This window comes from Tamandua tetradactyla, chromosome 1 (genome assembly GCF_023851605.1).
Source record: "Tamandua tetradactyla isolate mTamTet1 chromosome 1, mTamTet1.pri, whole genome shotgun sequence".
Lineage (NCBI taxonomy): Eukaryota > Metazoa > Chordata > Mammalia > Pilosa > Myrmecophagidae > Tamandua > Tamandua tetradactyla.
In genome coordinates this window covers 5,913,667-5,938,984 of record NC_135327.1, presented here as the reverse complement: position 1 = coordinate 5,938,984, position 25,318 = coordinate 5,913,667, and the positions used below count along the sequence as shown (strand labels likewise).

At 53.0% G+C, this 25,318-nt stretch overlaps 1 protein-coding gene across 4 annotated transcripts; it reads right to left on the bottom strand.

Annotated features, from left to right (window-relative positions):
• Nucleotides 1–11,179: 11,179 nt before the first annotated feature.
• On the bottom strand, nucleotides 11,180–24,613 carry SLC35H1 (solute carrier family 35 member H1). Of its 4 annotated transcripts, XM_077167782.1 has the most exons (11): nucleotides 24,518–24,613; nucleotides 19,811–19,885; nucleotides 19,507–19,722; nucleotides 18,678–18,828; nucleotides 17,470–17,533; nucleotides 16,610–16,682; nucleotides 15,902–16,070; nucleotides 15,694–15,777; nucleotides 13,340–13,515; nucleotides 12,132–12,261; nucleotides 11,180–11,793 (listed from the first exon to the last, which is right to left on the bottom strand). In XM_077167782.1, exons 3-11 carry the CDS (start codon nucleotides 19,624–19,626, stop codon nucleotides 11,687–11,689), a joined length of 1,074 nt encoding a protein of 357 aa, XP_077023897.1. In that variant the 5' UTR covers nucleotides 19,627–19,722; nucleotides 19,811–19,885; nucleotides 24,518–24,613; the 3' UTR covers nucleotides 11,180–11,686. The 4 variants fall into 4 exon arrangements, with proteins under 4 accessions (XP_077023897.1, XP_077023895.1, XP_077023898.1 ...); XM_077167780.1 differs by having other exon boundaries at nucleotides 19,507–19,885; XM_077167783.1 differs by lacking the exon at nucleotides 19,507–19,722.
• Nucleotides 24,614–25,318: the final 705 nt, after the last annotated feature.

The following is a 25,318-nucleotide window of genomic DNA, read 5'->3' as shown; positions in this document are numbered from 1 at the left end:
CAGGTAGGGAAAAGAGGCTTTGAAGCAAAAAGCTGGTGCCTCAAGGGACCTAGACACAGAATTCAAGGGTCAGTGAACTTAGGCAGGAAAAGAGCTACATTTTTTATCTCACTAACTTCTAATTGAGATATAGCGTTTCTCTTCAAGCACAAATGTTGACAACAAACCCCAGTAGCAGCAGAGCTTGGGACGTTGTCACCGACAGACACCAGCTATTCCCCATCACATTACAGCTATTGCAGACTTCTGAAATACCATCGACACACCTCACAATTTTGAAATTGTGGTAGCTGCTAGACCCACTGACACATCTTGTTATCTAATGCTTCAATCCAGAAACACATGCAGTACTCTAGGTGATGGCTGGGAGCTATGAACTGCCCCCCCCCCCCAAAAAAAAACATGTTTTTAGTCTTAACCCATTTCTGTGGGTGTGACCCCGTTGTAAGTAGGACCTTTTGATGAGGTTACGTGAGTTAAGGTGTCACCCAGCTGAGTACCCAGCTGGGGTCTTCGTCCTGGGGCCTCTGTAAGCAGAAGGAAGTTCAGAGGCAGAGACAGCCAGGGTGAGGCCAGGAGCCTGTCGTTATGGAACCCAGAAGAGAACTGAGATGTCAGGAGAGAGAAGCAGAGGCCCAGCACGTCAGTCTTCTGGGAGAAAGCATGGCCTTGGGGACACCTTGGTTTGTGGACTTCTCCTAGCCTCAAAACCACGAGCCAATAAATTCCTGTCGTTTAAGCCAACCCACTGCCTGGTATTTGCTCCAGCAGCCAGGAAACTGAAAACCTGGTATCACAGATTCGTTTGGTAAGTGTTTTGGGAACTGTTTTAATTGGCTTCCTTTGCAGTCCTACGTCTCTTCTGTGTATGTAAAGTGTTTGTCCGAGAAGAGGTCCAGGGGCTTCACCGGATGCCAAGGGGTCCAGGCCCCAAATGGGTGAAGACTCTGGGCGTAGAGTGACGGGGAGAAGGGTTTTAGATGAGTGGCCAAGGAAACTTCTCCGGGGAGGTGATATTTGAGCAGCAACCTGAAGGGCGAGCATGAAAAGATTCTGAGCAAAATTCATTTCAGGCCGAGGGAACTGCCATGGGCTCCGGGGCGAGAACGGGCAAGGTCAGTGCAGCTGGAGCAAAGTGGTCAGCGGGGCAAGGAACACATCTCACAAGGCTGGCAGGCCCTGGGAAGTCCTGGGGACTCTATTTCTAGTGAGGTGGGAGGCTATGGAAGGATTCTGAGCAGAGAGTGACATGTTCAGGTTTACATTAGGATGTGGGGCAGAGAGCAGAAGAAGGTAAAACGGGCTCTGGGCTACTTCTCACCAGGCATCCAGGCAAGAGATGATGGAGGGTGTGGGGGAGATGGTCAGGCGCCGGGTATATCTTGAAGCAGGTGCTAACAGGACTTGGTGCTGGAAGGAATGAGCTGTGAACTTGCAGGTCTCTGTGCTTTAGCCTGCGCTGTCCTCCCTCCCCGGGCACACTTTCGATCTCAATCCTTTGGCCCAGAGCTCTTCTCTGATTCTAGACCTGTGAGGCCCAGCCTGCTAGTTGCCTACCCTTTATTCATTTTCCCCTCTCCTTTACTCTATTAATAGACCCTCGATGAGATCTGGGCAATAATTTGCCCTGCTCGAAGGCAACACATCCCAGCCCCCTCTGCAGCTAGGACTCGCCACGGACATACGACTGGAAAGTCACTGGGTGAGGTTTCCAGAAACAGACTTCCTAGGAGGTCAGCTCAGCCTTTTGCCCCTCTTCTTCCTCCCGAGAGCCTGCACATGACGGCTGAAGCCCCCTTCCCCTAACCATAAGGGAGGGGCCAAGAAAACCATAGACGCACACCCTGATATCCTCAAGAGCTGAACCTCCATCCAGAGCCCTCATCATGAGGGAAATGAACCCTGATGGGTTCAGGCCATGGTAGCTGGGTCACTTTTATTAGCAGTAGAATGAAACTCCCGCCGTGTACAACCACAAATCCAACTGCTAATTGGATAGCTTCATCTGAATAACCAGAGTCCCTCAGCACATCAGGTCTGACACTGGGTCTGCCACCTTTCTCTCAAGAAACTTCTTGGGGAACTCAGATAGCCATGAGAAAAGAGAACTAACAATACAAGAGTTCTATCCATCCATCCATCCATCCATCCATCCATCCATCCATCCATCCATCCATTTGTCCATCTGTCCAGCCATCCAACAAACCCTTGTTGAGCACCTGCTATGTGCTGGCCTCTGTATTAGACACAGGGGTTAGAGATGTGAGCGATCTGTCTCCTCTGGTGCCCCGTGCACTTGTATACGAGCAGAATGTCTCAGAAGGATATGGTGGAAGCTGAGAACCACAACTGTCCCCGTGGAGAGAAACTGGACACCAGGAGACATGGATATTTATTCCTTCTGTATTTTTTGAATTTTGTATCTTGTGAACACGTTCGCTATCTAAACATTTTTTTAAAATTAAAAATATACAAATATACATCTATCTCATTGGGGTTTTCAGAGTCCGCCTTATTTCTGAAAGGCTCTGAGGCAGCTCACTGGCACAGGCAGAGCTGAGCAGGCGCGGCCGCTGACGGGATGCTGACCGTCTCACGGGGGAGAAGGAGAGGAAACAATTCCAGCACAGTGGGTGTGGGGGGCAGGGGCTGCCCGGTGCCGGGCCCCGTGGTATGTTCTCGAACAGTCCTCAGCAACAGCCTGGTGCTGCCACGTTAGTCTTGTCCCATGTGGGCTTGAAAACCGAGCTGCTCACCTGTGTGCTGGGACCGCTCAGACCCTCACCCCAGGTTCTGGGGCTTCTGAGGAGCTGAAGTCACAGGCCCGTGATGGTGCCCGCAGCCCAGGACAGGGACGGCTGGAAAAGCTGCTGACAGCGGGGTCCGTGTGGGCCTGGGGCCCTGGTCACCAATGCAGGGACCAGGGGAGGGAGAGGTCCCTGGTTCCCGGTGTCCAGCAAGGTGGGGGGACCCCTTCCCCAGTCTGGGGCGGGAAGTGGGGATGGGAAGTGGGGATGGGGAGCAGGGCTGTGCTGGCGGAGAGGGGACAACCGGGCTGCTGGGAGAATGTGGTCTTTTCAGAGCAGCCCTTTGAAATCCAAGAAGAATAACTTTAAACAATAAGATGCTTCTCTCTCCCCTCTGGCTGTTGCCCAGGCAACGCTGGAGTGGCTCAACAACTGTTTAGTTTTTCAAGACACCGACTCTCCCTCCCTTTGGCCAGCTCCCACCAGGAAGATGGAGCGGTGGCGTAGGCGCTGCGCAGCCCATTGTGCGGGAACCGGGGTCAGCCGCCTGCAGCTGTGACATTTAAATCCGGCTACATATTATATTGGCACCCCAGCCGCGCTCCTGGGAGACCAGGGCTCCCCAGCCAGGATGGCCTCGCTACCCGCCCCAGGGTCCCTGCCAGTGGCTGGGGCAGTTCGCAGGGTCATGAGCAGGCGCGGCCTCGGCCCGGTGCAGCCGCTGGCACGGCGCACGTCTGTGGCGGGGTCCAGTCCCCGACCCTCTGCACTGCCTGCCCCGGCAGGGCCCCGTTAGGCCAGGGCCATCACGGCCACGGGGTGCTGTCCTAAAAGCCCTGCCTTGGAGGGGCTGTGACCAGAACACCAGCCGCTTCCCCATCGGGGCACGAGGCCGACCGAGGCCCACAACCCAGCAACGGGGTGGGTTCTCCGTCCTCACACATCAGGAGACCTGGGCAGGGCCGAGGCTGTCCTGGGAGGCAGCGTTGACATCAGCTGGCCGGCCCAGCTGCAGAGACCACTGTCCTGTTCTCGGCCTGCACAGCCAAGTGAGGGCCCGGGGCCTGGGGACAATCAGGCAGACAGACAGGTCTTTTCCTGGCTCCTGGGCTCCTGGGGCTCAGCCCGTGTGCTCTCCCAGAGGGGCTCCAGCTCCCGGCTCTGCCTCCGTGGATGGCAGATGGGAGCTCTGCAGCACAAAGCTTGAGGCTGCATGTCCTTACATGGCCCAAGGACTTCTTTCAAACCTCAGTCTGCTCGTGTGTAAAATGGGGATGGTATCCAGCTGCGACGATGCCAGTCGGCGACCTTAGAGAGAAGGTGCTATGTTCTAAGCACGTTAACACATACAACTTCATTTACTCCTCATGGTAACTCCTCTAAGCAAGTACTATTATTATTTCCATTTTCAGACGAGGAAATGGAGACCCAAGGAGGTGGGGTCACTTACCCCTAAGGAAACATGTGGAGACAGGAACATAGTAGGTTCAAAGCAGATGCTGGTTCTCTTCTCCCAGGAAGACAAATAGAGGGTCATCCGTCTCCTGGGAAACAAAACATGGGAGAAAGTTAATTTAGAAAAAGCCAAACCAGGTTAGAACAAGTCCCTTATCCAGCTCGGCAGCAAACTCAGGACAGGAAATTGGCTTCGGCCACAGCAAAAACCTAGTAAGGGAAGTCCCAATAGTTGTGAAATGAAAAAGGGGGCAGAGGGGGAGGGAGGCTTGCAGTGGGAGGAGGGAGCACCCCAGCTCTGCTCCCCTCACCCAGGAATCCTGTGGGTGGGGTGGTGGGGAGGGGGATGTGAGCAGCAGCTGCAGGCAGGTCCAGGCCCATTCCCACTGCCTGTGGGCGTGTGACACCTGAGACAGGTGGACTGGCCCTGTCTGGGAATCCCTGGAGGCCAAGCTGTGGCCCCTGGAATGAAAGAACACAGTTGACGACCAGCTGCTCAGGGCAGGGGTGTGGGTCCCAGTTTGACACTCTTGCATGCCCCCCTCATGCCCTTTCTCCCCAAGGGTCAGCTCCTGCCCCCTTCCCCTGCGGAGGGTCCCGCCCCCTCCCATCTTCCATCCCTACTCCCATCAGCACCCATAAATGGTGAGCCCAGAGGGGGTGTGGGAAGGGGCTGAGGTAATGAAGGCCCATTGGCTTCCTTCACAAGAGCACTGCCTTAATTTACGAGGCCTGAGTGAGTCTCATTTCCCCAGTGCATGGTGAGTAATTAACTATTAATAAAAGCATTACTGAGTTAACCATGGGGGCATGTTTAATTCATGGGGTGGCCCAGGAACAGGACAGGAGGCTTTGGCTCAGTGGGAATTCCTCCTAGAGCAAAATATCACCAGCAGGATGCTGCCCTGCCCAGTCCTTGGCTCTGCAGCTGGTCACTCAGTCCCTGAAGCTTAGTCCCAGGAGGGAGCAGGACCTCCTGCATTCCAGCTTGAGGGCCTCGGGGTGGAGATGTGGGAAGAGCAGGGCACTGGGAGGGATAAGTGGGGGTGGTGGTGCTAGCTCTGTGGCTAATGACTTGAGTAGTTGAGTGACCTGGGGCAAGTCACTTAGCCTCTTGGAGCCTGTTTGCTCATCTAAAAGGTGAGGCTGCCTGGGACGGAAATCACAGGTGGGAAACGACAAAGTCCAGCGATATCCGTTATCCTCTGTTTGAATGGAATTAACTTTATGACCTTCATCCCCCCACCTCACCCCCACCCCGCTACAGAAATGGTTGCTGAGTGATGGTGGGGAGAATACAGCTACCCGCTTATTCAAGAGCAACATGGCGGGACAATCCCTGGAGGACACCTCATGGGGACCTGTGGGCTTTTCAAAGGCTGGTCCGTGGTTTCTATTCTTCCTTTCTCTTTTTCCATGCGCACCACTGGACAACTATAGCAAATTCTCATGGTGCCACAAGCCTCGCTCACTCCCTCCTACCTCTGTGCCTTTGCATGTGCTCTTCCTTCTGCCTGGGATGCCTTCATTCTTTTGTCTGTTAGCCAGCTTGTACTCCATCCTCAAGATTCAGTTCAAAAGGGTCAGCTCCTTCTGGGAATCTTTGCTCTCCTCCTGCCCAGGCAGAATTGGTTGTTCCATTTTCAGTACCTCCTATCTCCCATTCATTCTACTTGTATGGCATCTATCCATCCACCCATCTGTCCGTCTATCCATCCATCTTTATTGAACATCTACAATGTGCATCTCTGATCACACTGAAACTGTTGTTTTCAAGTTTTGCGCAAGTCTGGAATTCCCTAGACCAGAGGTTTTAATTTTTTATGGGATCAAACAAACAAAGAACATGAACATTGGCTCATACAGGCGAGAAGGTGCTTTTCTCTTCAGGAACCCATGGTCATTCCTGAAGCCAGGCTTTGGTCTCTGGGTATGGTGGATGCTCCGTTCAGACCCCGCTTTGGGAATGAAGGACTTATTCTCCTAGCTGCTGGGAGTGTTGCTGAAAGACAGCCTTCAGCTGTCACCCTCTTTGGAGATATGCTTGATTTGAAGACAACTGCACTGCCCCAAATCATGCTTTCGAGGGACAGGCCTGCTTCCAATGACAGAGGACCATGGCGGTGTAGAGGTTGGAACACCTCACACCAACTTGAGACAACTCTGAAGGGACATTCTGGCTCCAGAGCTCCTGGTGGGGCTGGCAGAGGCCTCCGCTGGGACTGCCCTGCTACTCACCTCTCACTCTGCCCAGTCCTGCTTCCTTGTCTCCCCTCCACAGGTGCTTATCCCAAGAGGCATTTTCTAATAAACTTCCGATATGCTAATTTCAATTTCAGCCAGCTTTGTAAGGAATCCACTGGATTAAAAAGTCCTGCAGCCTTGAACCGATATTTGCACACCGACGCTCAAAGAGGCACAGACAATTGCCAAAAGACAGAAGCCAGTGAATGGATGAACAAAATGCTGTAACACATACGATGGAATACTGTTCAGCTGTAAAAAGGAATCAAGTCCCAAAATACGCAACACGGATGAACCCTGAGGAAATGTGACAGAAACAAGAGGACAGATATTGTATGGTCTCACTAATATGAATTATAATAAGCAAACCCAAAGAGTTAGAATCTAGAATATAGGCTACCAGGGGACAGACTGGGGTTAGAGAATGAGGAGCCGATGCTTGGTTTATGCAGAATTTCTATCTAGGTTGGCTGTAAAGGTTTGGAAGTGGATAGTGGTCACGAGAACACAATATTGGGGGTGTAATTAACAACGCCAAATTACACAGGTGAGTGTGACTACAAGGAGAAACTTTAGGTCATATGTTACTAGAATAAAAAATTAAAAGATAATACAGGACTGTATAACACAGCGAACTCTATTACAGACGATGGGCTACAGCTGATGGTGCAAGTTTAATAATGCTCCTTCATGGGGTTCAAGGCTGGTTCAGGGGTAGAACTCTCGCCTGCCACACGGGAGACCCCGGTCCGGTTCACGGCCCATGCCTTTCCCAAACAAACAAAAAAGCCAACCAAACAAAAATTCAACAAATGGTGCTGCAATAAACGGGATTCTCACATAGAAAAAGAATGAAATGCAACCCCGCCATACAACATACAAAACAAAAAAGAACTAGAATGTTCCTTCATGAATTATAACAAATATGACATTAACACAAAGTGTTAATAACAGGGTGGTATATAGGAAAAATACATGTAATGTAAACTATGGGTGATAGTTAATAGAACTTTTTTTTTTTTTTCTGCATGGGCAGGCACCAGGAATTGAACCCCGGTCTCTGGCATGGCAGGTGAGAAGTCTGCCTGCTGAGCCACCGTGGTCCACCCAATAGAACTATTTTAATACTCTTTCATCAATGGTAACAAAGGTAGCTATTGTAAAAAAAAAAGTAGTATAATAAAAAATGTGCTATTATCAATTATAACAAATGTTCCAATGCAAGGTATTGGTAGTAGCATGGTATATGGGAATCCTGTATTTTATGTCTGCTGGTTCTGTAAACCCACAACTTTTCTAATAAAAGCATTTTTAAAAAAAGCCCTGCTAGAGTTCCTTAAGGAAAGGGACAGTGTTTCATTCATTATTTTATCTCCAACAGCTGGCACTGGGCATGACACATTATAGATGCATTTTGATGCATTTTCTTCTGGTTCTCCATGAGAATAAAAGTCAAGCGAAGCCAAGCTAATATGTTGCAATAAAGCAGGGCAAAGGCTGATGTCAGGGTGAAGGCTCAATGGGATGGCTGGGAGGCTGAGGCTGGCAGGAGTGGGTGATGATGGTGGTGGGGCGGTAGTGGTGGAAAACAGCCACTTTTTACAGGACAAATCCTTAGACGTTAGACTGCCACCAAAATCTCAAGTCCCCACGTTAACTTTCACTACCAGAAATGTCTTCATAGCACAAGTATCTGTGGAGTGTCTCCGCTGTGCCAGGCACTTGTAGTCAAGGAGAGTGACCTTGAAAGCCAGGGTTTCAACGCCTGCTCCACCTTTTTCTTTCCCACCTGGGCAAGTTATGTTCCATCATCAGTTACTTTTACTGAGTAGTAATTACTACGTGCCTAGCACTGTGCTAAATGCTTTACAAACATTATTTTATTTCTTCTTCACAGTAACTCATTAGGAAATATTTATGATTATTCCTTCTTTATAGATCAAGAAACAGGCTCAAGGGAGACGAGCAACATGTCCAAGGTGATACAACTATCATGGGGTGGAGGGGACGTGCGAATCCAAGTCTGATGGTGTCCAGAGTCATAACCAGCATCAGGCTTAACCTGCATCGGCTTAGTTTCCAGTGAGGCACTAGATACAATCAGTTCCCACCACTCTGGACTGTTACGGGCGCATATGTGAGAGGCTTAAAAGATGCCCACCGCATGGTCCATCCTGGTCTCTCCTCCCCAGTCCCCTCAACTCCTGTTCCAACCCTTCCCTGGGCTGGCAGGAAGATGCCACTGCCCCATCTGCCATCTCTCTAAGGACAAATGTCTCTTTCTTCAAGTTCAGCGTGTGCCTGGCACGGGGCCAGTACTCACTGAGTGCTATCAACCTTAACGGATGATTGGAGAGTCCCACCCTCAGTTTTCTGGGCTGAAAATTGGGGATCCAATTCAGTTCATCATTAGTCAGTCCATGATGCAGAAGGCTGTGGCAAGTTTCTAGGAAGAGAATTCTCTTGGTGCCACACAACTCTACCCTCAAGCCATTGGGATTTTCAGATTTCTCTAAGAAGAACGGAGCAGAATCTGATGGAGATGACCCTCTGAGGCCTCAGGGCAGAGAAGGGCACACAAACGAAGATGAAGCCTTTCCAGGTGTGCCTGGAAATCTCAGGTCTCTCCCACATGCAAACTCTAGCTTATTCTCAAACCCACCACCACCCCACTGCAGACATCCTCAAATATTGGGGGCATTGACCTTCCTTCCAACGTGGGCACCTGGGAGAGGCAGTGGGCATGTAAGCACTTAAAATGCGAACCTGTGGGTCAGTGCTCCTCCGCCTCGTGCACAAGCCCTGAAGCTGGAGGCTGCAAGGGGACAGATGCCACAGCCTTGGAGACAAGTCACATCCTCAGCCTTCCTCAACCTGTGCAAGCACCAAGTTGCCATGGTGACGCTGCAGCCCTGAGATGCAATGGCTGCAGACAGCATGGGTGGCTCTGAGGCTCAAAGCTGAGGGTGGCTGCTGTCTGGCCTGCGTGGCTAAGAGATTGGGTGGGTTGGGTGGGGGAGGAGAGGGAGCCCTCCTCTAGTCTCGACTGGTAATTGCTGCTAAGTGAGGGGCTGTCATTGAACCCAACAGGTGCGCAACGAAGGCCCCACTCTGCACCCTGTAATTACTGCACCAGACAGCAGCGCTTGCTCCCTCTGCCGGGGAGGGAGCAGGTGGGGGGAGGAGACAGGAAGTCTTCATCTACCTGAGCCAGCAGGCCTCTAGCGGGCTCTCCCCCGGCTGCCCCAGCATCCTGCATCCCGAGCTGGCTCTTAGGCATAGACAAAGAGGCCTCTGGAGCCCTTGGCAGGCTCTCCCCACGTCAGCTGATATGGGGCATGAGCTTCCTTTAATCCTGGCCTCTGAGCCTCCAGAATCCAAGGGGGGCAGAGGTGCAGGAACCAGATAAGGCACCACCTCAGAGCCCTTGGTGCTGTGCCTTGATCCACTGGAGATGCCTGTTTCGTGCACGTGAACTGGAGGCAGATCCTAGCCCCCATTTCTGCTGAGCACGGAGGCTCTGAGAACCACAGCCCTCTCCTGGGCCAGGACACGATAATTTTCAAAGATTCTTCCATAGCAGAGGTTGACAAATCACAGCCTGCTGCTGAATCCTGTTTTTACAAACAGGAGTTCATTTGGCCAGAGCTGCACCTTTGGTACCTGTAGCAGCCATGGTGTGTTCACGACCAGCAGTAGAGGTGAGCAGCTGCCACAAGCGCCAGGACCAAAAATGCTATCTGGTCCTTTACAGGAAAGTTTGCGGACCCCAGCTTATGAAGTATCACAGCTCCCCTCAGCTTACCCGAGTGAGCTCTCCTGGCTCCGATCTGCTTAGAACAATTCTGTTAGATGCCCCATGCTGGTCCCCACCCATGAGCACCCCCTGTCCTCTTCCATGGACCCCTTTTCTCAGCAGCCCTGTCTGGATTTGGACAGGATGAGGCCGGCAGTTCAGGCCGCGTTCTGGAGGCGCCGTGTGGTACAATGGCGCCACCTGCTGTCAGCACCTAAAAGCACGTCTGCCCCGAAAGCCAGGCTCGGAGCACCAGCAGTGCTCCAGGCTCGCAGGCGCAGGCCAGGGCTCAGGAGCACAGCACATCAGATCCCGGATCCTGCCCCCCCACCCCCCGCTCCCCCGTGCGTGGGTCCACAGTAGGCAGGTGGAAAGCCTAGAACCAAGAGGCCCACGCACCCTCATAGGAGGCACCGGGCACCAGGGGTGCACATGGATGCTGAAGGCAGCCAGGCTGGGTTTGAGTCCCACTCTGCCACTCATTTAGGAAGTTCTTTGTCTTTTCTAAGTCTTGGTTTCTTGATTGTTGAAAGGATTTAAAAAACAAACACACAGCATTTAATGTTCTGAGTACTGACTCATTTAACCTTCAGAATGACTCTATGAAATAGATATTCCCATTCACAGATGAATCAAAGCAAGGGTGAATAACCTGAGTAAGGCTACACAGCTAGTGGGAGCCAGGATTCACAGCCAGGCTGTGAAAGCACATACAGTACTCGGTAAATATCCACTATATTTCTGCCTGCAGGCGTGGTGGGGCCCCTAGGAGAGCACTGGGGTTGCAAACAGGAGCAGGAGTAACACCCCTAGATGATGATCAAGCATTTGAAGACGGCCCCAGGCAGGGAAAGAAAGGGAAGGCCAGGCCCACGCCACCCTCTCTCTGCCCTACACCTCCAAGCCAAGTGAGAATGGGTTTCAGGCAACACAGGTGGTCACTGGACCGTAAACCATTTATTTCCAACTATAAATAAATCTGCTCTCCAAGCAAAGACACTCTCCAGGTGATGAGGCTCCAGCCTCTCCATCTTCCTTTCCCAAGTGCTCTGCATTCTAAACCCAGCCCCCTTAGAAACCCACTACACCACTGCAGTTCCAATCCTGACTGTCGGTTGGGCAGACGAGTCTCTTGCTGTGACTCCAGCACAGCCTGGGCCCAGCTCAGGCTACAACGGGGCCACATGGCCCGGGGCCCACCTCTATTTGGCGACTCTGAGGGACAGGGGCCACAAGTTCCGCCCGAGAGCTCCACCGCAAGGCTCCACCATGTCTCTGAGGCCCAGCCTGGGCAACTCCCAGTCCCCTGCCCTCCACCTGTGGTGAAGAGCCTCCCAGGCCCACCTAAGCTGCTCAACTGAGTGCGAAGCAGCAGCACAGGTGGGGAGCAGCCGGCTTCCAAGCTGCCACTCTTGGCTGGTCACTGCTGCCCCTGGGCCACAAACTACTCTTCTTCATCATTGTCGTCTTCCTCCTGCTGGCTGCTCCGGAGCAGCAGCTCTAGGTCGGGGCTGGAGCCCAGCCCCTTCGAAGGTTTAGGGTCGACGTCACCTTGGGATAAAGGAGACCCAGGTTAGAGACCCAATAATGATCTTCTTGGCTTGCCCTGATCTGAGTGTCATTGAGTCCCCAAGACGCCCACCCACCCACTCTCAGGAGATGACGCAGGTCTCCCCAGAGGGGTGACAGCAGGACCACCAGGCACACTTTCTGAATTAGAGGAGCAGTCAATGCAGAGGTGGCTGAACTGCGTACAGAGCCCCAGGCTGGGCCTGCTTTGGGAAGCTGAGAGCACTTGGCTCCTCCTAGCAGGGCTGGGTGAAGGGAAATCCAGTCATAGGGAGAATCTCAACAGAAAATTAAGGCCTCCGAAAGGGGCCCTGGGTTACCTCTGGAATGCAGGGCCTTTAGGGCGACGTGCAGGGATATCCCTGAGAGGCAGAGGGCGAAGCCCAGCCAGTTGAGGAGGCTGATCTGGTCACCCAGCAGATGAGCTGCCAACAGCAGAGTGCAGACTTCCTGGAGCAGGGAAGCAGGGATAGGGAGCGTTCAGCAGGATGTGCCTTTGCAAGGAGGTTGGGGACAGGGGCACTGAATACCATGCAGAGGACAGAGCAAGACCCACCCAAACTCTAGGGCCCCTGTAGGGCAAAGAGGCAAAGGGGAAAGCTTCTGTGAGCACAGAGGACCTGCCAGCCTCCCTCTGGGTTCTGAGATGCAATAAAAAAGTGCTTCTCTCAGGTATAAAAGACGCAAACTGGACCCAGGGCTGGGAGGACAGGGTGTTTGGCCCAGACCCTTCCACGAGGCACCTTCTAGGTTGGACTGCAGGGTGTCCCTGGGCTCGGCAGGGCACACTGGCCCTAGAGGTCTTCGTAAACAGTGACTGCCAGTGGGAGTGGTGAGACAAGATCATTCCATGAACGACAATGTGTGCTTTAAGTGCTTTGCTAGCAGCCAGGAGACCCTCGGGAGACCTGCATTTTTGGCCTTCGGCAACATTGCTCCAGTATTGGCATTTGTCTGGTCAAAGAAAAATCCCCTCCATGGCTGGGGAAGTGGGAGAGATGGTAGGGAGGGAAAGGCAAGAAGTGAAGACAGAGGAGAGGGAAAGAGAAGGGGGCAATACAGCTAGGTAGCAAAGGCAAGATTGGCAAGCACATGGCACTCCTGCCATAACTACCCCTTGCTGCACAATGGCAGACATTGTCAATCAATCATGGAACTTTTCTGAGTCAGGATGGAGGCTTTTCAATCCAGGGCTCCAGGCCATTGCCAAATGGTCAGTGGGTCTTCTAGGTAAAAGCAAATGCACCCTAGGCCTAGTGCAGTCAGGCCTGGCTTTGACCGTTCAACATGGCTACTTCCCAGCTGTGTACCCCTGGTGTTCTTTTGGGTGGTGTTCTCTGGGAAACGGGGACGACCTTCCCCACCTTACAGGGCTGCTGCAAAGAGCACGTGGGTGAGACTGCAGCGCTGAGCCCAGGGCCTGGCACCTGATTTGCACTGCAGTCTCTTCTCTGCAGGGCCCTGGGGTAGAAGCACCCCTAGGGGGCGCCCCTCGAAGACAGCCCTGGTGTCACCACCAATTTCGTACCTTAAAAATGCCAGCAATGGAGAGAGTGAGGCTGGAGGTTCTGGAGACTAAGAGGAACTCGGAGAAGCCCAAACCAAAGGCGAGAATTCCGCCCAGGAAGAGGCTCCCAAGTACTCGCAGAAGCAGCCCTGGGTCCTGGAAACGGAAGATTTTCTCAGATGTGGACAAATGGAGACCTGAAAGCAACAGGGAGAGAGTACAGGAGGCCAAGTCCTGGGAGTGCCCAAGTGGCAGCCTCACCCGGCCCGGGAAGTACACCTTTGCTCCACCCCTACTGGATGAGAGATCCTTGCTGAGCACCTGTGGCTGTGTGAGGCCCTGTGAAACTGGCTGGAGGAATACAGTAATCCCACACAGATGGCCTGAGCCTTGGGGAAACGGGGGAAGCAGTGACAGCTGCCAGGGAGCCCTGGGGCAGTACAAGCCAGCAAGTGATTCCAACAGAGGGTGCTGGGAAGGCCCATCCCAGACTCAGCTAAAGCAGAGGGGGTGACATGGAGGCTCCCGGCTCTCCTGGACAGGTCTGCCTACTGCTCTCTTGAGGGGAGAGATTTCATAAGGCCTCCACAGCTGTGATGTCCAGAAGGGTGGAGAGAGATAGGGGTGGCCCGCCAAGAGAGCTCCGGGGGCTAAATTTCAGACAAAGTTTCATGCCAGCTTTGCCTCTGGTTTAGTATAGGCTGTGCCACCATAAAACTGGGGGGCCTGGGCTGAGACATTCCTCTTTCTGGGCTTCAGTTTCTCCATTAATGAGAGTTGGGCCTAGACAGCATTTCTCAAACGGTAGCATAATTTGAAGAACATTTGTCAAAAAGCAAAAAAACCACACAAAGGCACACATAAACATAGGATAAAAGCCATAGCCCCTTCCTCCGGGACATGCACACATGTGCACACACCAAAGAGATCCACAGCCCCTCCAACGCTGTCCCCGTGAGGATGACCCCTTGGGTCCCTTCCAGCAGGAGTCTCCGTGGTGTGCTGGGAGGTAGGAGAGCCCCGAGCTCGGCTCAAGGGAAGCACCCGAGGTAGCCTGAGGCTGGGAGAGTACTTTGACATTTTTGGAAGGAAGGACCAAAGAAATGCAGTGACAGTCCCCCCGGGCACACAGGCTCACAATGTAGGACACCTTGTCGGAGCTCGGCCTGGCAGAACTGCAGAGGCACCGGCACGTCGGAGGGAACTCGGGCAAAAGCAACACAGGTAATGAGGGCGCTTGGGGGATTAATTTACCAGAGAAGATTAAAAGAGCTAAACCCATGCAGCTTTGCTACGTGAAAACTACTAACAGGGGTTTTCGGATGAGGGTTTGCAGAGATGGGGAATGGTGCAAACACGCAGGAAGGCAGGAGAGTGCACTGTTTGGTACAAAGGGATATAATGAAGGGATAGGAGAGATTTCACAAAGGAGAAAAAATGAGGCTGCAGAACAGAAGTTTCCTGGACAACGGGCCTGCGGAATAATTTTCTCAGGGAGGTTCGAGATGCTTCGCTGCTTGAAATTTAAGTGGATGCAGGACAGGATTCTCTGTAATGACCCTGAGGACAAACAGGGGACAAAGACTAGTCCCAAGACACCTGAGGGAGGGAGGTGGGCCCCTCTCTGCCTGGAGAACCACCCCCTTCCCTCGCCTCTTCTCTAGGAAGATGACAAAGTCAGGAACCATCTGCTTACCCACTAACCTCCTGCACCCCGGGCCCCAGCCCTGGAAACACCGTTGGCCAGTCCTCAACTGCCTGGCTGCCTGCTGGTCCATGCCGTGACACATGTGAACCTACTGTGCTCAGTCCTCAGACACCCCGGCCTTATCAACCTGTTGAAATCCCTTTCATCCTCCTGCCTTACCCTGCTATCACCCTGAAACAATCCCCAACCCAGTCCTCATTAGAGGTAGACCAGCAGTGGTTAAGAGTATGGCTGAGAGCCGGGAGCCAGGCTAGTGGACCCAAATGTGCCGGAATCACAGGACCTTGGGCAAGTGAGGTTTACTCCTCTCTACCTCAGTTCTCCCACCTCTAAAATGGGACAAGTAACAGTACTCCCCTTAGGGCTGATGTGAAGATCAGATGACTCAGTATGTTTGAACCAATGAGTAGAGTCTTGGCATATCTTCTGGGCTCTGCAGATATTCACTGCCATCATTGTCTGTTGTATTTTATATATGCTTCCTATACCCATTTATCGTGCTAGGTTCTAGCCAACCTGTTGAAGGGTTTGTCCAGCCCTGAGCCCGTGCTGCCAAGTGACTGCATCTTTGACTTCTGAGACCTCTGCAGCCACCACAGGGCTGGGCCTGGGACAGGAATCTGGAATCTGCTGTCCTGAGGAGCCACATGGGTGACGGCCAACGTACCTTCAAATACGGCAAAGAGAGGGAAGAGCCCCAGGAACATGAGCGGCTGCAGGTGGAACATGGTGTCGATGGGGTTCTGGAGCCCTGGGGGGTGGGGGAGGGTGAGCCATCAGTTGGGCCAGGCCAGCGCTCGCTGCTCTCCCTACCCCTGCATGGCCGCCACCCTGCCTGGAGCCTCCTCTCTGGAGGAAGCGTGGCGTGTGCTCACCAAGCTCAGCCTTCTGCAGGAGCATCTGGGTGAGGGTCCAGCGTATGCCGCCGATGAACGAGGCGCCCAGCACCAAGGCGAAGCCCTCCGCGTTGAACTGCGTGGACTTGTAGGTGAACATGAAGAGGCCCCCGGCGATGAGGAGGACCACCAGGACCAGGGCCGCCCGCTGTTGGGGGGGCAAGCAGTTGCAACTGACTTGGGGATCTCGAGGGCCAAGAGCTCCTCACACCTGACGCCTGGGAGTCAGCAGTCACCTTAGCGCTCCCTGGGCAAGAACCTGGGGGTTCCTGGCCCCTTGCCCACAGATGTATCAGGGCTGACATTCAGGGGATACCTGCCGTCTCTAGCTGTCATAAAATACCTAAAAGCTTTCCTTGGGCTGCTCTGGCCCCCAAGGGGCCCCGCACCCGCCCCTGGACCTAGCAAACAAAAAGCAGATGTTCACCCAACCGGGAGCCTCAACTTGAAGACATTTTCCCTTGGTCATTACCCTTGTCACACCACCTTCTAAATATTCTGAATGCTGCCCTTGTCTCTATGTCCTCTGTCAGAGAAAGGAGCTGCTGCCACCTAGTTGGACCTGTCTCCTCTGCTGCACAGTATGACACGGCATGACACACAGCATGACGAGCCACGCTCAGACTCCCTTCTTCAGTCTTAGCATCTGTGGTGGTAGGAGAGACCAAAGGAAAGCTGGGGCCTCACCAGCTCTTCCAGCTTGAAGATCAGAGAGAAGATCAAGATGAAGAGGACGGCTGAGGACTTGGTCATTGTGTACCTGGAAGCGAAAATTACCCATCATGCACCGTCGGAGCCTGGGGCTCAAAACCCACCACCAAGAAAGGAGCACGCATCATGGGCTGGAAAGGAGCAGGTGGGCCAACCCCAGATGTCCCTGCAGGCAACTGGCTCTGCTCAGGGCAGCAGGCAACCTGGGGACAAAAGACTGAAAGAAGCTGGCCTTGGTTGTCTCATTGATAAGTGACCTTTCCTGGGAGGAGATCTCTGACGAAGAGACCTCTGATTTATCACCAGGGAGAAAAGGTGCATATTTGACATTGAGCTCACTGAGTCCTATTATTTATCTACCCTCAGCAGAGATCAGAGTAAGGGAGGAAGGATAAGAGGAGAGAAAAAAAGAGAAGGCAGGGATTTTGCACTCTGAAGCAAAAAAACCCGAGGTAAGAGATAACTATCACATGCCCCACTCTGTGCTCAGTCTAAGTTCTGCTCGGCTGTGGGCACTGCACGCCAGTCAGTTCCTTTCCTCTTTTGCTCTGGCTGCCTTTCTCCCCCTGCTCTGCCTGCAATAACTCTGTTCGAGACCCCAGGCTGCCCCATGCTGCCGGGCAGGCGGGCACAGCATCCCTCTGCACTGGGCTTACGGAAGAGGCTGGCGACTTCCTGGAGAGCTGCTGGGTGCCAGAGAGGAGCTGAGAGAACAAGGGCTGGTCCCATATAGAGGTGGAGTGGTTGGCCCATCGGCTGGGTGCGCAGACAGCCAGCTGAACAGACAGAGAGAGCTTGAGCCTGCAGGGAGGTGGCAGGGTGTGGCTGGTACTCACAGCGAGACGGTGATGTACAGGAAGCTCCAATTGGATAAGCCCACGTCAAGTGCCGTCGCCAGTGCTGTGAAAACAAGGGCACCCCCCGGGCAGTGTGAGCACTAAAAACCTACAGCTATGCCAGTTAGAACACTTCCTTGAGGTACCTGCAGGCTCCTTCCTCCCTTCCTCCCCGGCTCTCTCTCTGGGACCCCTGGGCACTCCTTTTCACCGAGCAACTATAGGGTTAACTCCAGGTCAAAAAGGGAGGGTCGGGCGGGCCACGGTGGCTCAGCAGGCAGACTTCTTGCCTGCCATGTCAGAGACCCAGGTTTGATTCCCAGTACCTGCCCATGCAAAAAAAAAGAAAAAAATTATGGGCAGGCGATGGTGGCACAGTGGCAGAGTTCTTGCCTGCCATGTTGGAGACCCGGGTTCAATTCCCAGTGCCTGCCCATGTTTAAAAAAAAAAAAGTGAGGGTCATATGCCGTAGCATCAGGGCTAGAGTCCATTCTGATCAGGTGAGGCCTGTGATGCTCTGCTCCCTCCCGAGGGGTACTGATCTGGGTGAAAAGAAGCTCCTCCATGCAGCCCCTGAGCCGCAGCCCCTGAGCCCCAGCCCTCCAGAGGCTGACCCCCGCCAGCCCTCTCAACCCATTTCTCTCACTTTGTGTCATCAGCACTGAGCTCTCAGTGTATTGAGACACTCTCAGTCCCCTTTCAGGCCTCCACACACCACACCTCTCCCTGGTACACATACGCACCCTCATCCCAGGACTGGACAGTCCTGCTCAAGCTTCAGGCCAAGAGGACGCCTGCCCTGCCAGCCACCCACCCCAGCCTGGGTGACTCCCGGCCTCTGTGTGCCCGGAGCGCCTGCTGCTTCCCGTTACAGCACCAGGAGGACAGCGGCCTTGCTGTGCTCACTGCTGTGTCTCCAGGTCTTAGCACAGCTCAGGACAGCAGCTGAAGGGCGAGGGGACAAGGCCACTGCTCCACCAGGGGCTGGTCTGTGTGGGTCTGTGTGGGTGTGTGGGGAGTGGGGAGATGTGGAGAATGGACATGCAGGAGTGCGGTCAGGGGGAGGGTGGCAGAGTGAGGAGGCAGGGGCAGGGAGGAGGAATAACCTATGCTTACAGCCACAGAGCCTCCTTCTGTCCTTGCCTGGGTTCTCCAGGCAACCCCTCGGGCCCTGGCCTTCCCCACGGCCGCAGTGCATGGCAGGTACCTGTGGGAGCTACTCTTCTGAGGTAGTCGGCCCAGCTCAGCACCACGCGGGCCCTGTGGCTGGAGCACTGAACCAGGGCCCTGGACAAGGCGGAGAACAGGAAGATCACGGCCAGGTGCAGCATGGTCATGAAGAGGGGGAAATGGAAGCTCTGCAGGGACCAGAAGCACACGACACCCCAAGCACAGCTGAGAGAGCTGCCCACACCTGTTTCCTTCTGCCCCTTTGCCTCTGTCTGGGGGCAGCAGTGCTATTTAGGGGTGCATGAGTGCTACAGTGTATGGGGGGCTTTCAGGCGCCTCCATTCTGATCACTTGGAATGACATTACCAGTTCCAATTTTGGAGGTTTCAAGAGAATGGGGGGCAGATCGGGGTCTTGATTCTAGGAGGGTGCTGTCTCTGTGACTTCAACCCACCTGCCTGGCTGCCACTCTAGGCCTCCTCCCACCCCACCTTCCATGGCTTCTCTCTTGGAATTACAGTTAGCCAGTGCGGACAGACATGGCTATACCAATTATTACAATACTGAAATTCTCTACTGGTTGGTAAACAGCTGCTGCTGGCTTGAGCCTCCCATTTCCCCAGCCCATCCCTCATCCCCCACCCTTCTGCTTCCTCTTCTCCCGACCCCAACCAGTTTCTCCATGATCCGAACACTGAAGAGAAATGCCTGCCGTGGCTGGTTTCCTTCTAGAGCCCTGTTCCACCACCAGGCATGGTTGGCTTCCAACTTGACTGGCTGAAGCCTGTGCCTTCCTGTTGTTAAACACCAGGGACCTCAGTCACCTCCTTCCCAGACCCCATCACTGGCAAAGGCCTCCAGGTTACCTTTGTCAGCCATTTGTTGTAGAAGGTGATGCCGATGGAGAAGCAGTAGTAGAGAACGACCAGCCCCAGAGTCAAGAGTGCCTTCCACACAAAGGCCACGTCGAGGGCCCACCTCCCCATCCGTGGAAGCTGCGATACCCTAGCCTTCTGGGTCAGTGGGTGCAGACGTCACTCTTGAAGCAGCTCCCAGGAGGAGCCGGCTGAGCTGGGCCACGGCTTTCAATAAGAATGCCTCCTGGTTAAAGGAATCCTCTCCGACTCCATGACTGGGAGTGGTCAACGGAGCCCCAGGCAAAGTCCTTACCTCAGGGGCTGGTGGCCTGAGTTAACCCTCTCCATGGTAAAGTGGTGGTGCGGCTCCCAGGTCCTGGGTCTGATGCTAGAAAAATGAAAAGGCGGTTCTGGTGACTTGGGGCAGTGCTGCCTCTTGCACCCAGAGGCCAGTGAAGGCTGCTTAACTCAGGTGCCCTGAGGGGCCACCTCGTCTGCCACATCCCAGGCTCCGGGGTGGGGGTGGGGGACAAAGGACAGACTGAGCAGCAGGGAGCTGAGAGCTCCATGCCACAGCCACTCTTTTCTCTTCAAATTGTTCTCTGTAAACTGCTACCAAAGTGAGTTTTAAAAAGATATGTCTGATTATGTCAGTGCACAGGTTAAAACCCTCCCAGCATGGGAGCCAGGCCCCGGTCTGGCCCTGATGGTCTCCCTAGTCTCAGTGCTAGTGGCTCTCTGTGTCCTGCTCCCACTGGCTGACCTTCTGCTTCTCAATTAGGCCAGGTCCCTTCCTGCTGCCAGGGGGAGCTGAGGCTCTTCCCGCCCTCCATTCCCTTCTCAGTTAGTTCTACTCATCTTCAGCTCACTGTCTCTTCTCCAGCGACACTCCCTTGCCTTCCTGAGACTCAATTTACGGGTCCCCTAGTCTTCCTTTACAGGACTCGTGATGATTTGAGCAATATCTGTGTCCCCAGGGAGGCTGTGAGCTCCATGAGACCAGAGGACCCCTGTGCCCACGTTGGCCTTACACAGCCCTGGCACACTGCAGGTTCTCCGTGAAGCTCTGACGGCACAATACAAGAGGGTGTGCACTTCACGCTGATGTTCAGGGGACCGATCTGGTCTTTAAGGCTGTAAAAACGAACCAGATCAATACCTACCGTGTCTGCCCTGACCACTACTTCTCCAGAGGTGGCGCCTGCCCTAGGATCTTGCCAGACGGATCACTCTCTGCTTTCCATTATTCCATGCAGGATGCCAATCCCTGAAGCCTTCCTAGATCATTTGATCAAGAAGTGTCCCCACTCCCCTCCCCTCTCCTGCATTCTGGAACATGCGCTGTCATTTCTCCTCCCCGAAGGCAATCCGCGGCAGCTGGCACAAGACTTTGACCCAAAGAGTCCCTGGACAGTGGTTCTCTTCAGGGGAGCCTGGAAAACCTACGTTAGTGCCTATGGGGATGCGCCTGGCATTGAAAGAGCAGAGATACAAGTGGGGAAGTCCCACCTAACCAAGAATTGGTCTGCATCCTGCATGGCTCTGACACACATATGGGTGAAACAACAGCTTAGAGTTCCTGAACATAGAACCTGTTTTCCATGCAAACACAGAGCAATTTTTGCATGGCTTTACTATACATTAAAATCTCCAAGAATGCAACAGCCAAGTACGATGAGGGGAGACTGAACCATTTTGTCTTTCATTTTGGAGAAACCACATTGTCTGTATTCACATCGACTTGTGGCTGCCACGCTCCTGGTGGTGCGTGTAGCTGAAAGCGTCTGATGGCTTCACAGCCACTCCTTGTATTGCTGTGCCTTAGAACATTCACCTTGACACACATCCTACTTTAGTATCAATTACTTTCCTTTTATTTATTTTTTATTATAGTTAAGCCATCATTGATTTTTCAAAAAGAATGTGGAGGTAGTTGTTATTAACTATAAATTTCATTTCAGGGTAATAAAGGGGGTTATTACAAAACAGGTATCATGAAAAGGGGGTATTATAGCCAGTGGGGTATCCCGCATGACTTACTACAGTTACACTACTTTAAATGCCTTCTTACTGTAACATTTCATCTCCCAAAGGTATATCCTGAGCTGAGCTCCCAATGAACTCCATAATATTCAACGCCCTAATGGTTTGTCTGGTCTACCCTCAGGCATCTCACACTCAGATGTCGAAAACTGAACTATTGTTTTTACAGTCACCCTCCATCCAAAACTGGTGTTCTTTCTACCTCCCATCTCAGCAAATGCCACCATCATTTACCTAGTTGCTCAGGCCAAAAACCTTGTTCTCATTCTTAATTCCTCTTTTCTTCAGCCCACATGCAACTAACAAATGCTGTCAGCTATCTTCAAAACATATCCCCAATACGACCACGTCTCATGACCTCCACCACCCTGAGCCCTCCTCCTCTCCACCAGCCATGCATTAGTCTCCCACATGGTTCTCCTGCTGCTCCTGGCACCTCTCACAGACTCCTGCTGACCCAGCTGCAGTGGAGCACATGGAAATCAAACCTAAGTCTAGGAGACCTTCAGGCCTACGCTCTACTCTATATCAAGATTTCTCAACCTTGGCAATCGTGACACTGTGGGTGAGCTCATTCTCTGTCGCGGGGGCTGCCCTGTGCATTGCAGCATCCCCAGGCTCTACCCACTAGACGCAGTAGCAGTGTCCCCTTCAGTTATGACAACTCAAAATGTCTCCAAACACTGCCAAATGTCCCTTAGGGAGCAAAGTTGCTCCAAGCTGAGAAAATACTTATACCAAAAGTACTTATACCATACAGCCAATCACAGGGCAAGCTGGTCTTAAGAGAGCTGTCTTCTCAGCAATCTTCCCCTGTGGTACTGGCCTGGTTTCCAAGGTAGGGGAATCTGCTAACCCTTCCATTAATCAATTCTTTTACTTTGTGTTTTCGCTGTAGGGCCTGCTCCAGCACTGCCACACATCTCCCAACCCCACCCATCCACCATTTTTCTGCCTGGTCAAACCCTGTCTTCCTTCAAAGATCTAGTCCAGGTCCCCTGCCTGTTGGAAAGCTTCCATGACGATCTCAGCCCATGGGGGGAACTGCCTCGAGATTTAACAACGCTCATTATTTTAGTGTTCAGAAGGTCACTCACCCACAAACACAAAACCAGCTAACTAGAAAGGCACGTGGAAATTATCTAGCCGCTTATTCAACAGGCACTGATTAAGCAACCTTGTATGCTGAGATATGAGACTGATAGGGACACTGTCCCTACTTTATAATAAGGGAAACTAGGCTTAAAGGGGCAAATGCTCTTTTGTTAATCTCATCTGTCCAGAAAGAAGCTCCATATTCTGTCTCACCCCAAGGAGCAGCTTACCTGGGAGCAGTACCCACAGCAGGGAGAGCTAGTATCAGGGGACAAATTCCTGAAGCATCTTGCTTCTCCCTCAGACTCCCCATCTATAACATGTGCAGTGCAGTTTAGTGCTTGGAAGCGTGGACTCTAGAGTTAGAAAGATCTGGGCTCAGGTTCTGGTGGTCTACTTATGATTGAGTGTGACCCTGGTACTTAACCTCTGGACCTCAGCTTCCTCAACTGTAAAGGGGGGGGGGGGGTAAAACCATCTGCCTCTTGGGGAGGGGAGCCAATGCATTAAATCCAGCACTTAATGCTGGGTCATAGCAGGGGTTCATGCCCCTGGCCCCTTAAAGTGAAGGCTCCTCAGGGCAGCCTGCACTGTTGCCACTCCTTCACCTCCTACCCCCTCTTCACTGCTGCAGAGTCACTAAGCCCTCCTTCCTGTCACCTGCTTCAAGGGCCAAATACACAGGTACTCATCAGCATCTTAAAACAGGGTACTGACTCCAGGAAACATCTTCTCTTGGATGCCACAACACTCCATTTTCTTGGTTTTTCTTCTGCTTTTCTGGACTTTTTCTTGGTCTTCTTTGTTGGCTCCTTCTCCTCAAATCAACTTATGAAGACAGAATGCCTGAATGCTAAATTCATTCTTTACTTTAGCCCCAACCTCCGCTGTGAGCTCCAGACTAGTGCATCTACATGCTTACCTGCTAGCTCCATTCAAGGCACCTGAAACTTAAAATGCTCCAAACAAATTTCTTGATTCTTTCTGATGCCTCAGCCTATTCTAGTCATTTGCTAAATGTCAGTGTAATACACCCCTTTACTTAAGCCAAGTATCAATGATAAAATCAACCTTGATGACTTCCTCTCTTCTTCAAATCCTGTCCTTCTGTTCCATCTCCAGTGTAATTTACTGACTCATTTACCTCTTTTCACCTCTACGCCCACCACCACAGTCCATGCCACAAATATTAACTGACTTCCTCCTTACAGCAAGGGTCCAGCGCTGAGACTTCCACTATCGCAATTATTTGTGTCTCTGCTGCGCTATAGCAGCAGCCCGAGAGATGGCTCAGACACAGAAAGCTGTACACAGCCCGACAGGTTAATCCCAAGTCCTCACACCCGACAAAAAAGGCCTCAGCCTCTGACCTCTGCATCCTTATTTCTCCACTTTCCCCCCAGCACACACCCTACTGGCTTCCTTGCCGGTTTGCAAACACATCCCGTCTGTTTTCTTTTTCTCTAGAACGCTCGTTCACAAATCTTCGCTTGGCTGAATACTTCGTTGAGGTTTCAGCACAAACGTCATTCCTCAAGGCCTGTCCCCCGACCCGGCAGGTCCGCCTCCGCGTCCCCGTGGCACTTACCCACCACCTGACGTTTCCATGTTTGCATAGTAGTTGCTGCCGCCCCACCCCCACCCCGGGCAGCGGCCTGTGCGGGCAGGGCCGCAGGTGCTCAGTTAACACCGGGCGAACCAGCCCTGGAGACCAGGCACCCGCCGCCTGCACAGACCGGAATACTGAGGCCCACGAAGGGCGCAGGCGCGTCACATGCCACCGCGTGCGAAGCCGGCGAGCCTGGGCGGGACCCGGGCTTCACAACCCCCGCCCTGCACGACCCCGGGAGCGCGCGAGAAGAGCCGCCGCGCACTCACTCACCTCCTTACAGGGCCCTCGGGGCCAGTCTCCTCGCGCCGGAAGTGCCCGCCGCCGCCGCCACGCTGGGAGAGGCGACTTCCGCCGGAAGCTGCCGAGGGGCGGGGCGGGCCGCCGAGGGGCGGCCTGGCTGTTGCGATGCTGCCACCGCCGCCGCCGGGTGTGCAGCCCTTTGTCCTTCAGCGCTGAGACCTGGCACCGCGCGCCCTCTGAGAAGCCTTCCACCTTGGCGCTGAGACTTTCATGTATTGTAATTGTGTCTCTCAGCCCCCGTCCCCTGCACACAGCGGGTATTCAAGAAACGTCCACCTATTTACGTTTATGAACAAATTAAGTATTTACCTTATATCCAGTCCAGTCCTGAGCAACCGCGGAACCTCAAAGATCAGTCTCTCATGGACTTTTTCCTTCTGAGAGCTCAAGCCAGCTGGTGGTGATGTCTGGGGAGTTAAACTACTGGAAAAGGCTTAAAAGCTCCATAAGTACAGTAATAACAGGTATTTATGAAGCGTTTTCTGTGTGCCTGGAACTTTATAAGAATTATTTCAGTTTCTGTAGGTTGAGAACAGGGAGCGTCTCCCAGACAGAGGAAATATGATTCCTAAAGGATTCTAAAGGATGGGAAAACTCGAGCTTGGCTTGGAGCTTGTCTTGTTTGTAAAGTAACCAAAACCATGGCAGGAAAAGTTGCCCAGGGAACTTGGACGTTACTCATCTTGCAGGATGGATGAAAAGGGGCAGAATTTGTGGGCAGGGACTCTGTTCCAAGAGGCCAGGGTTGTACACAGAGAGCCAGTTTTATGC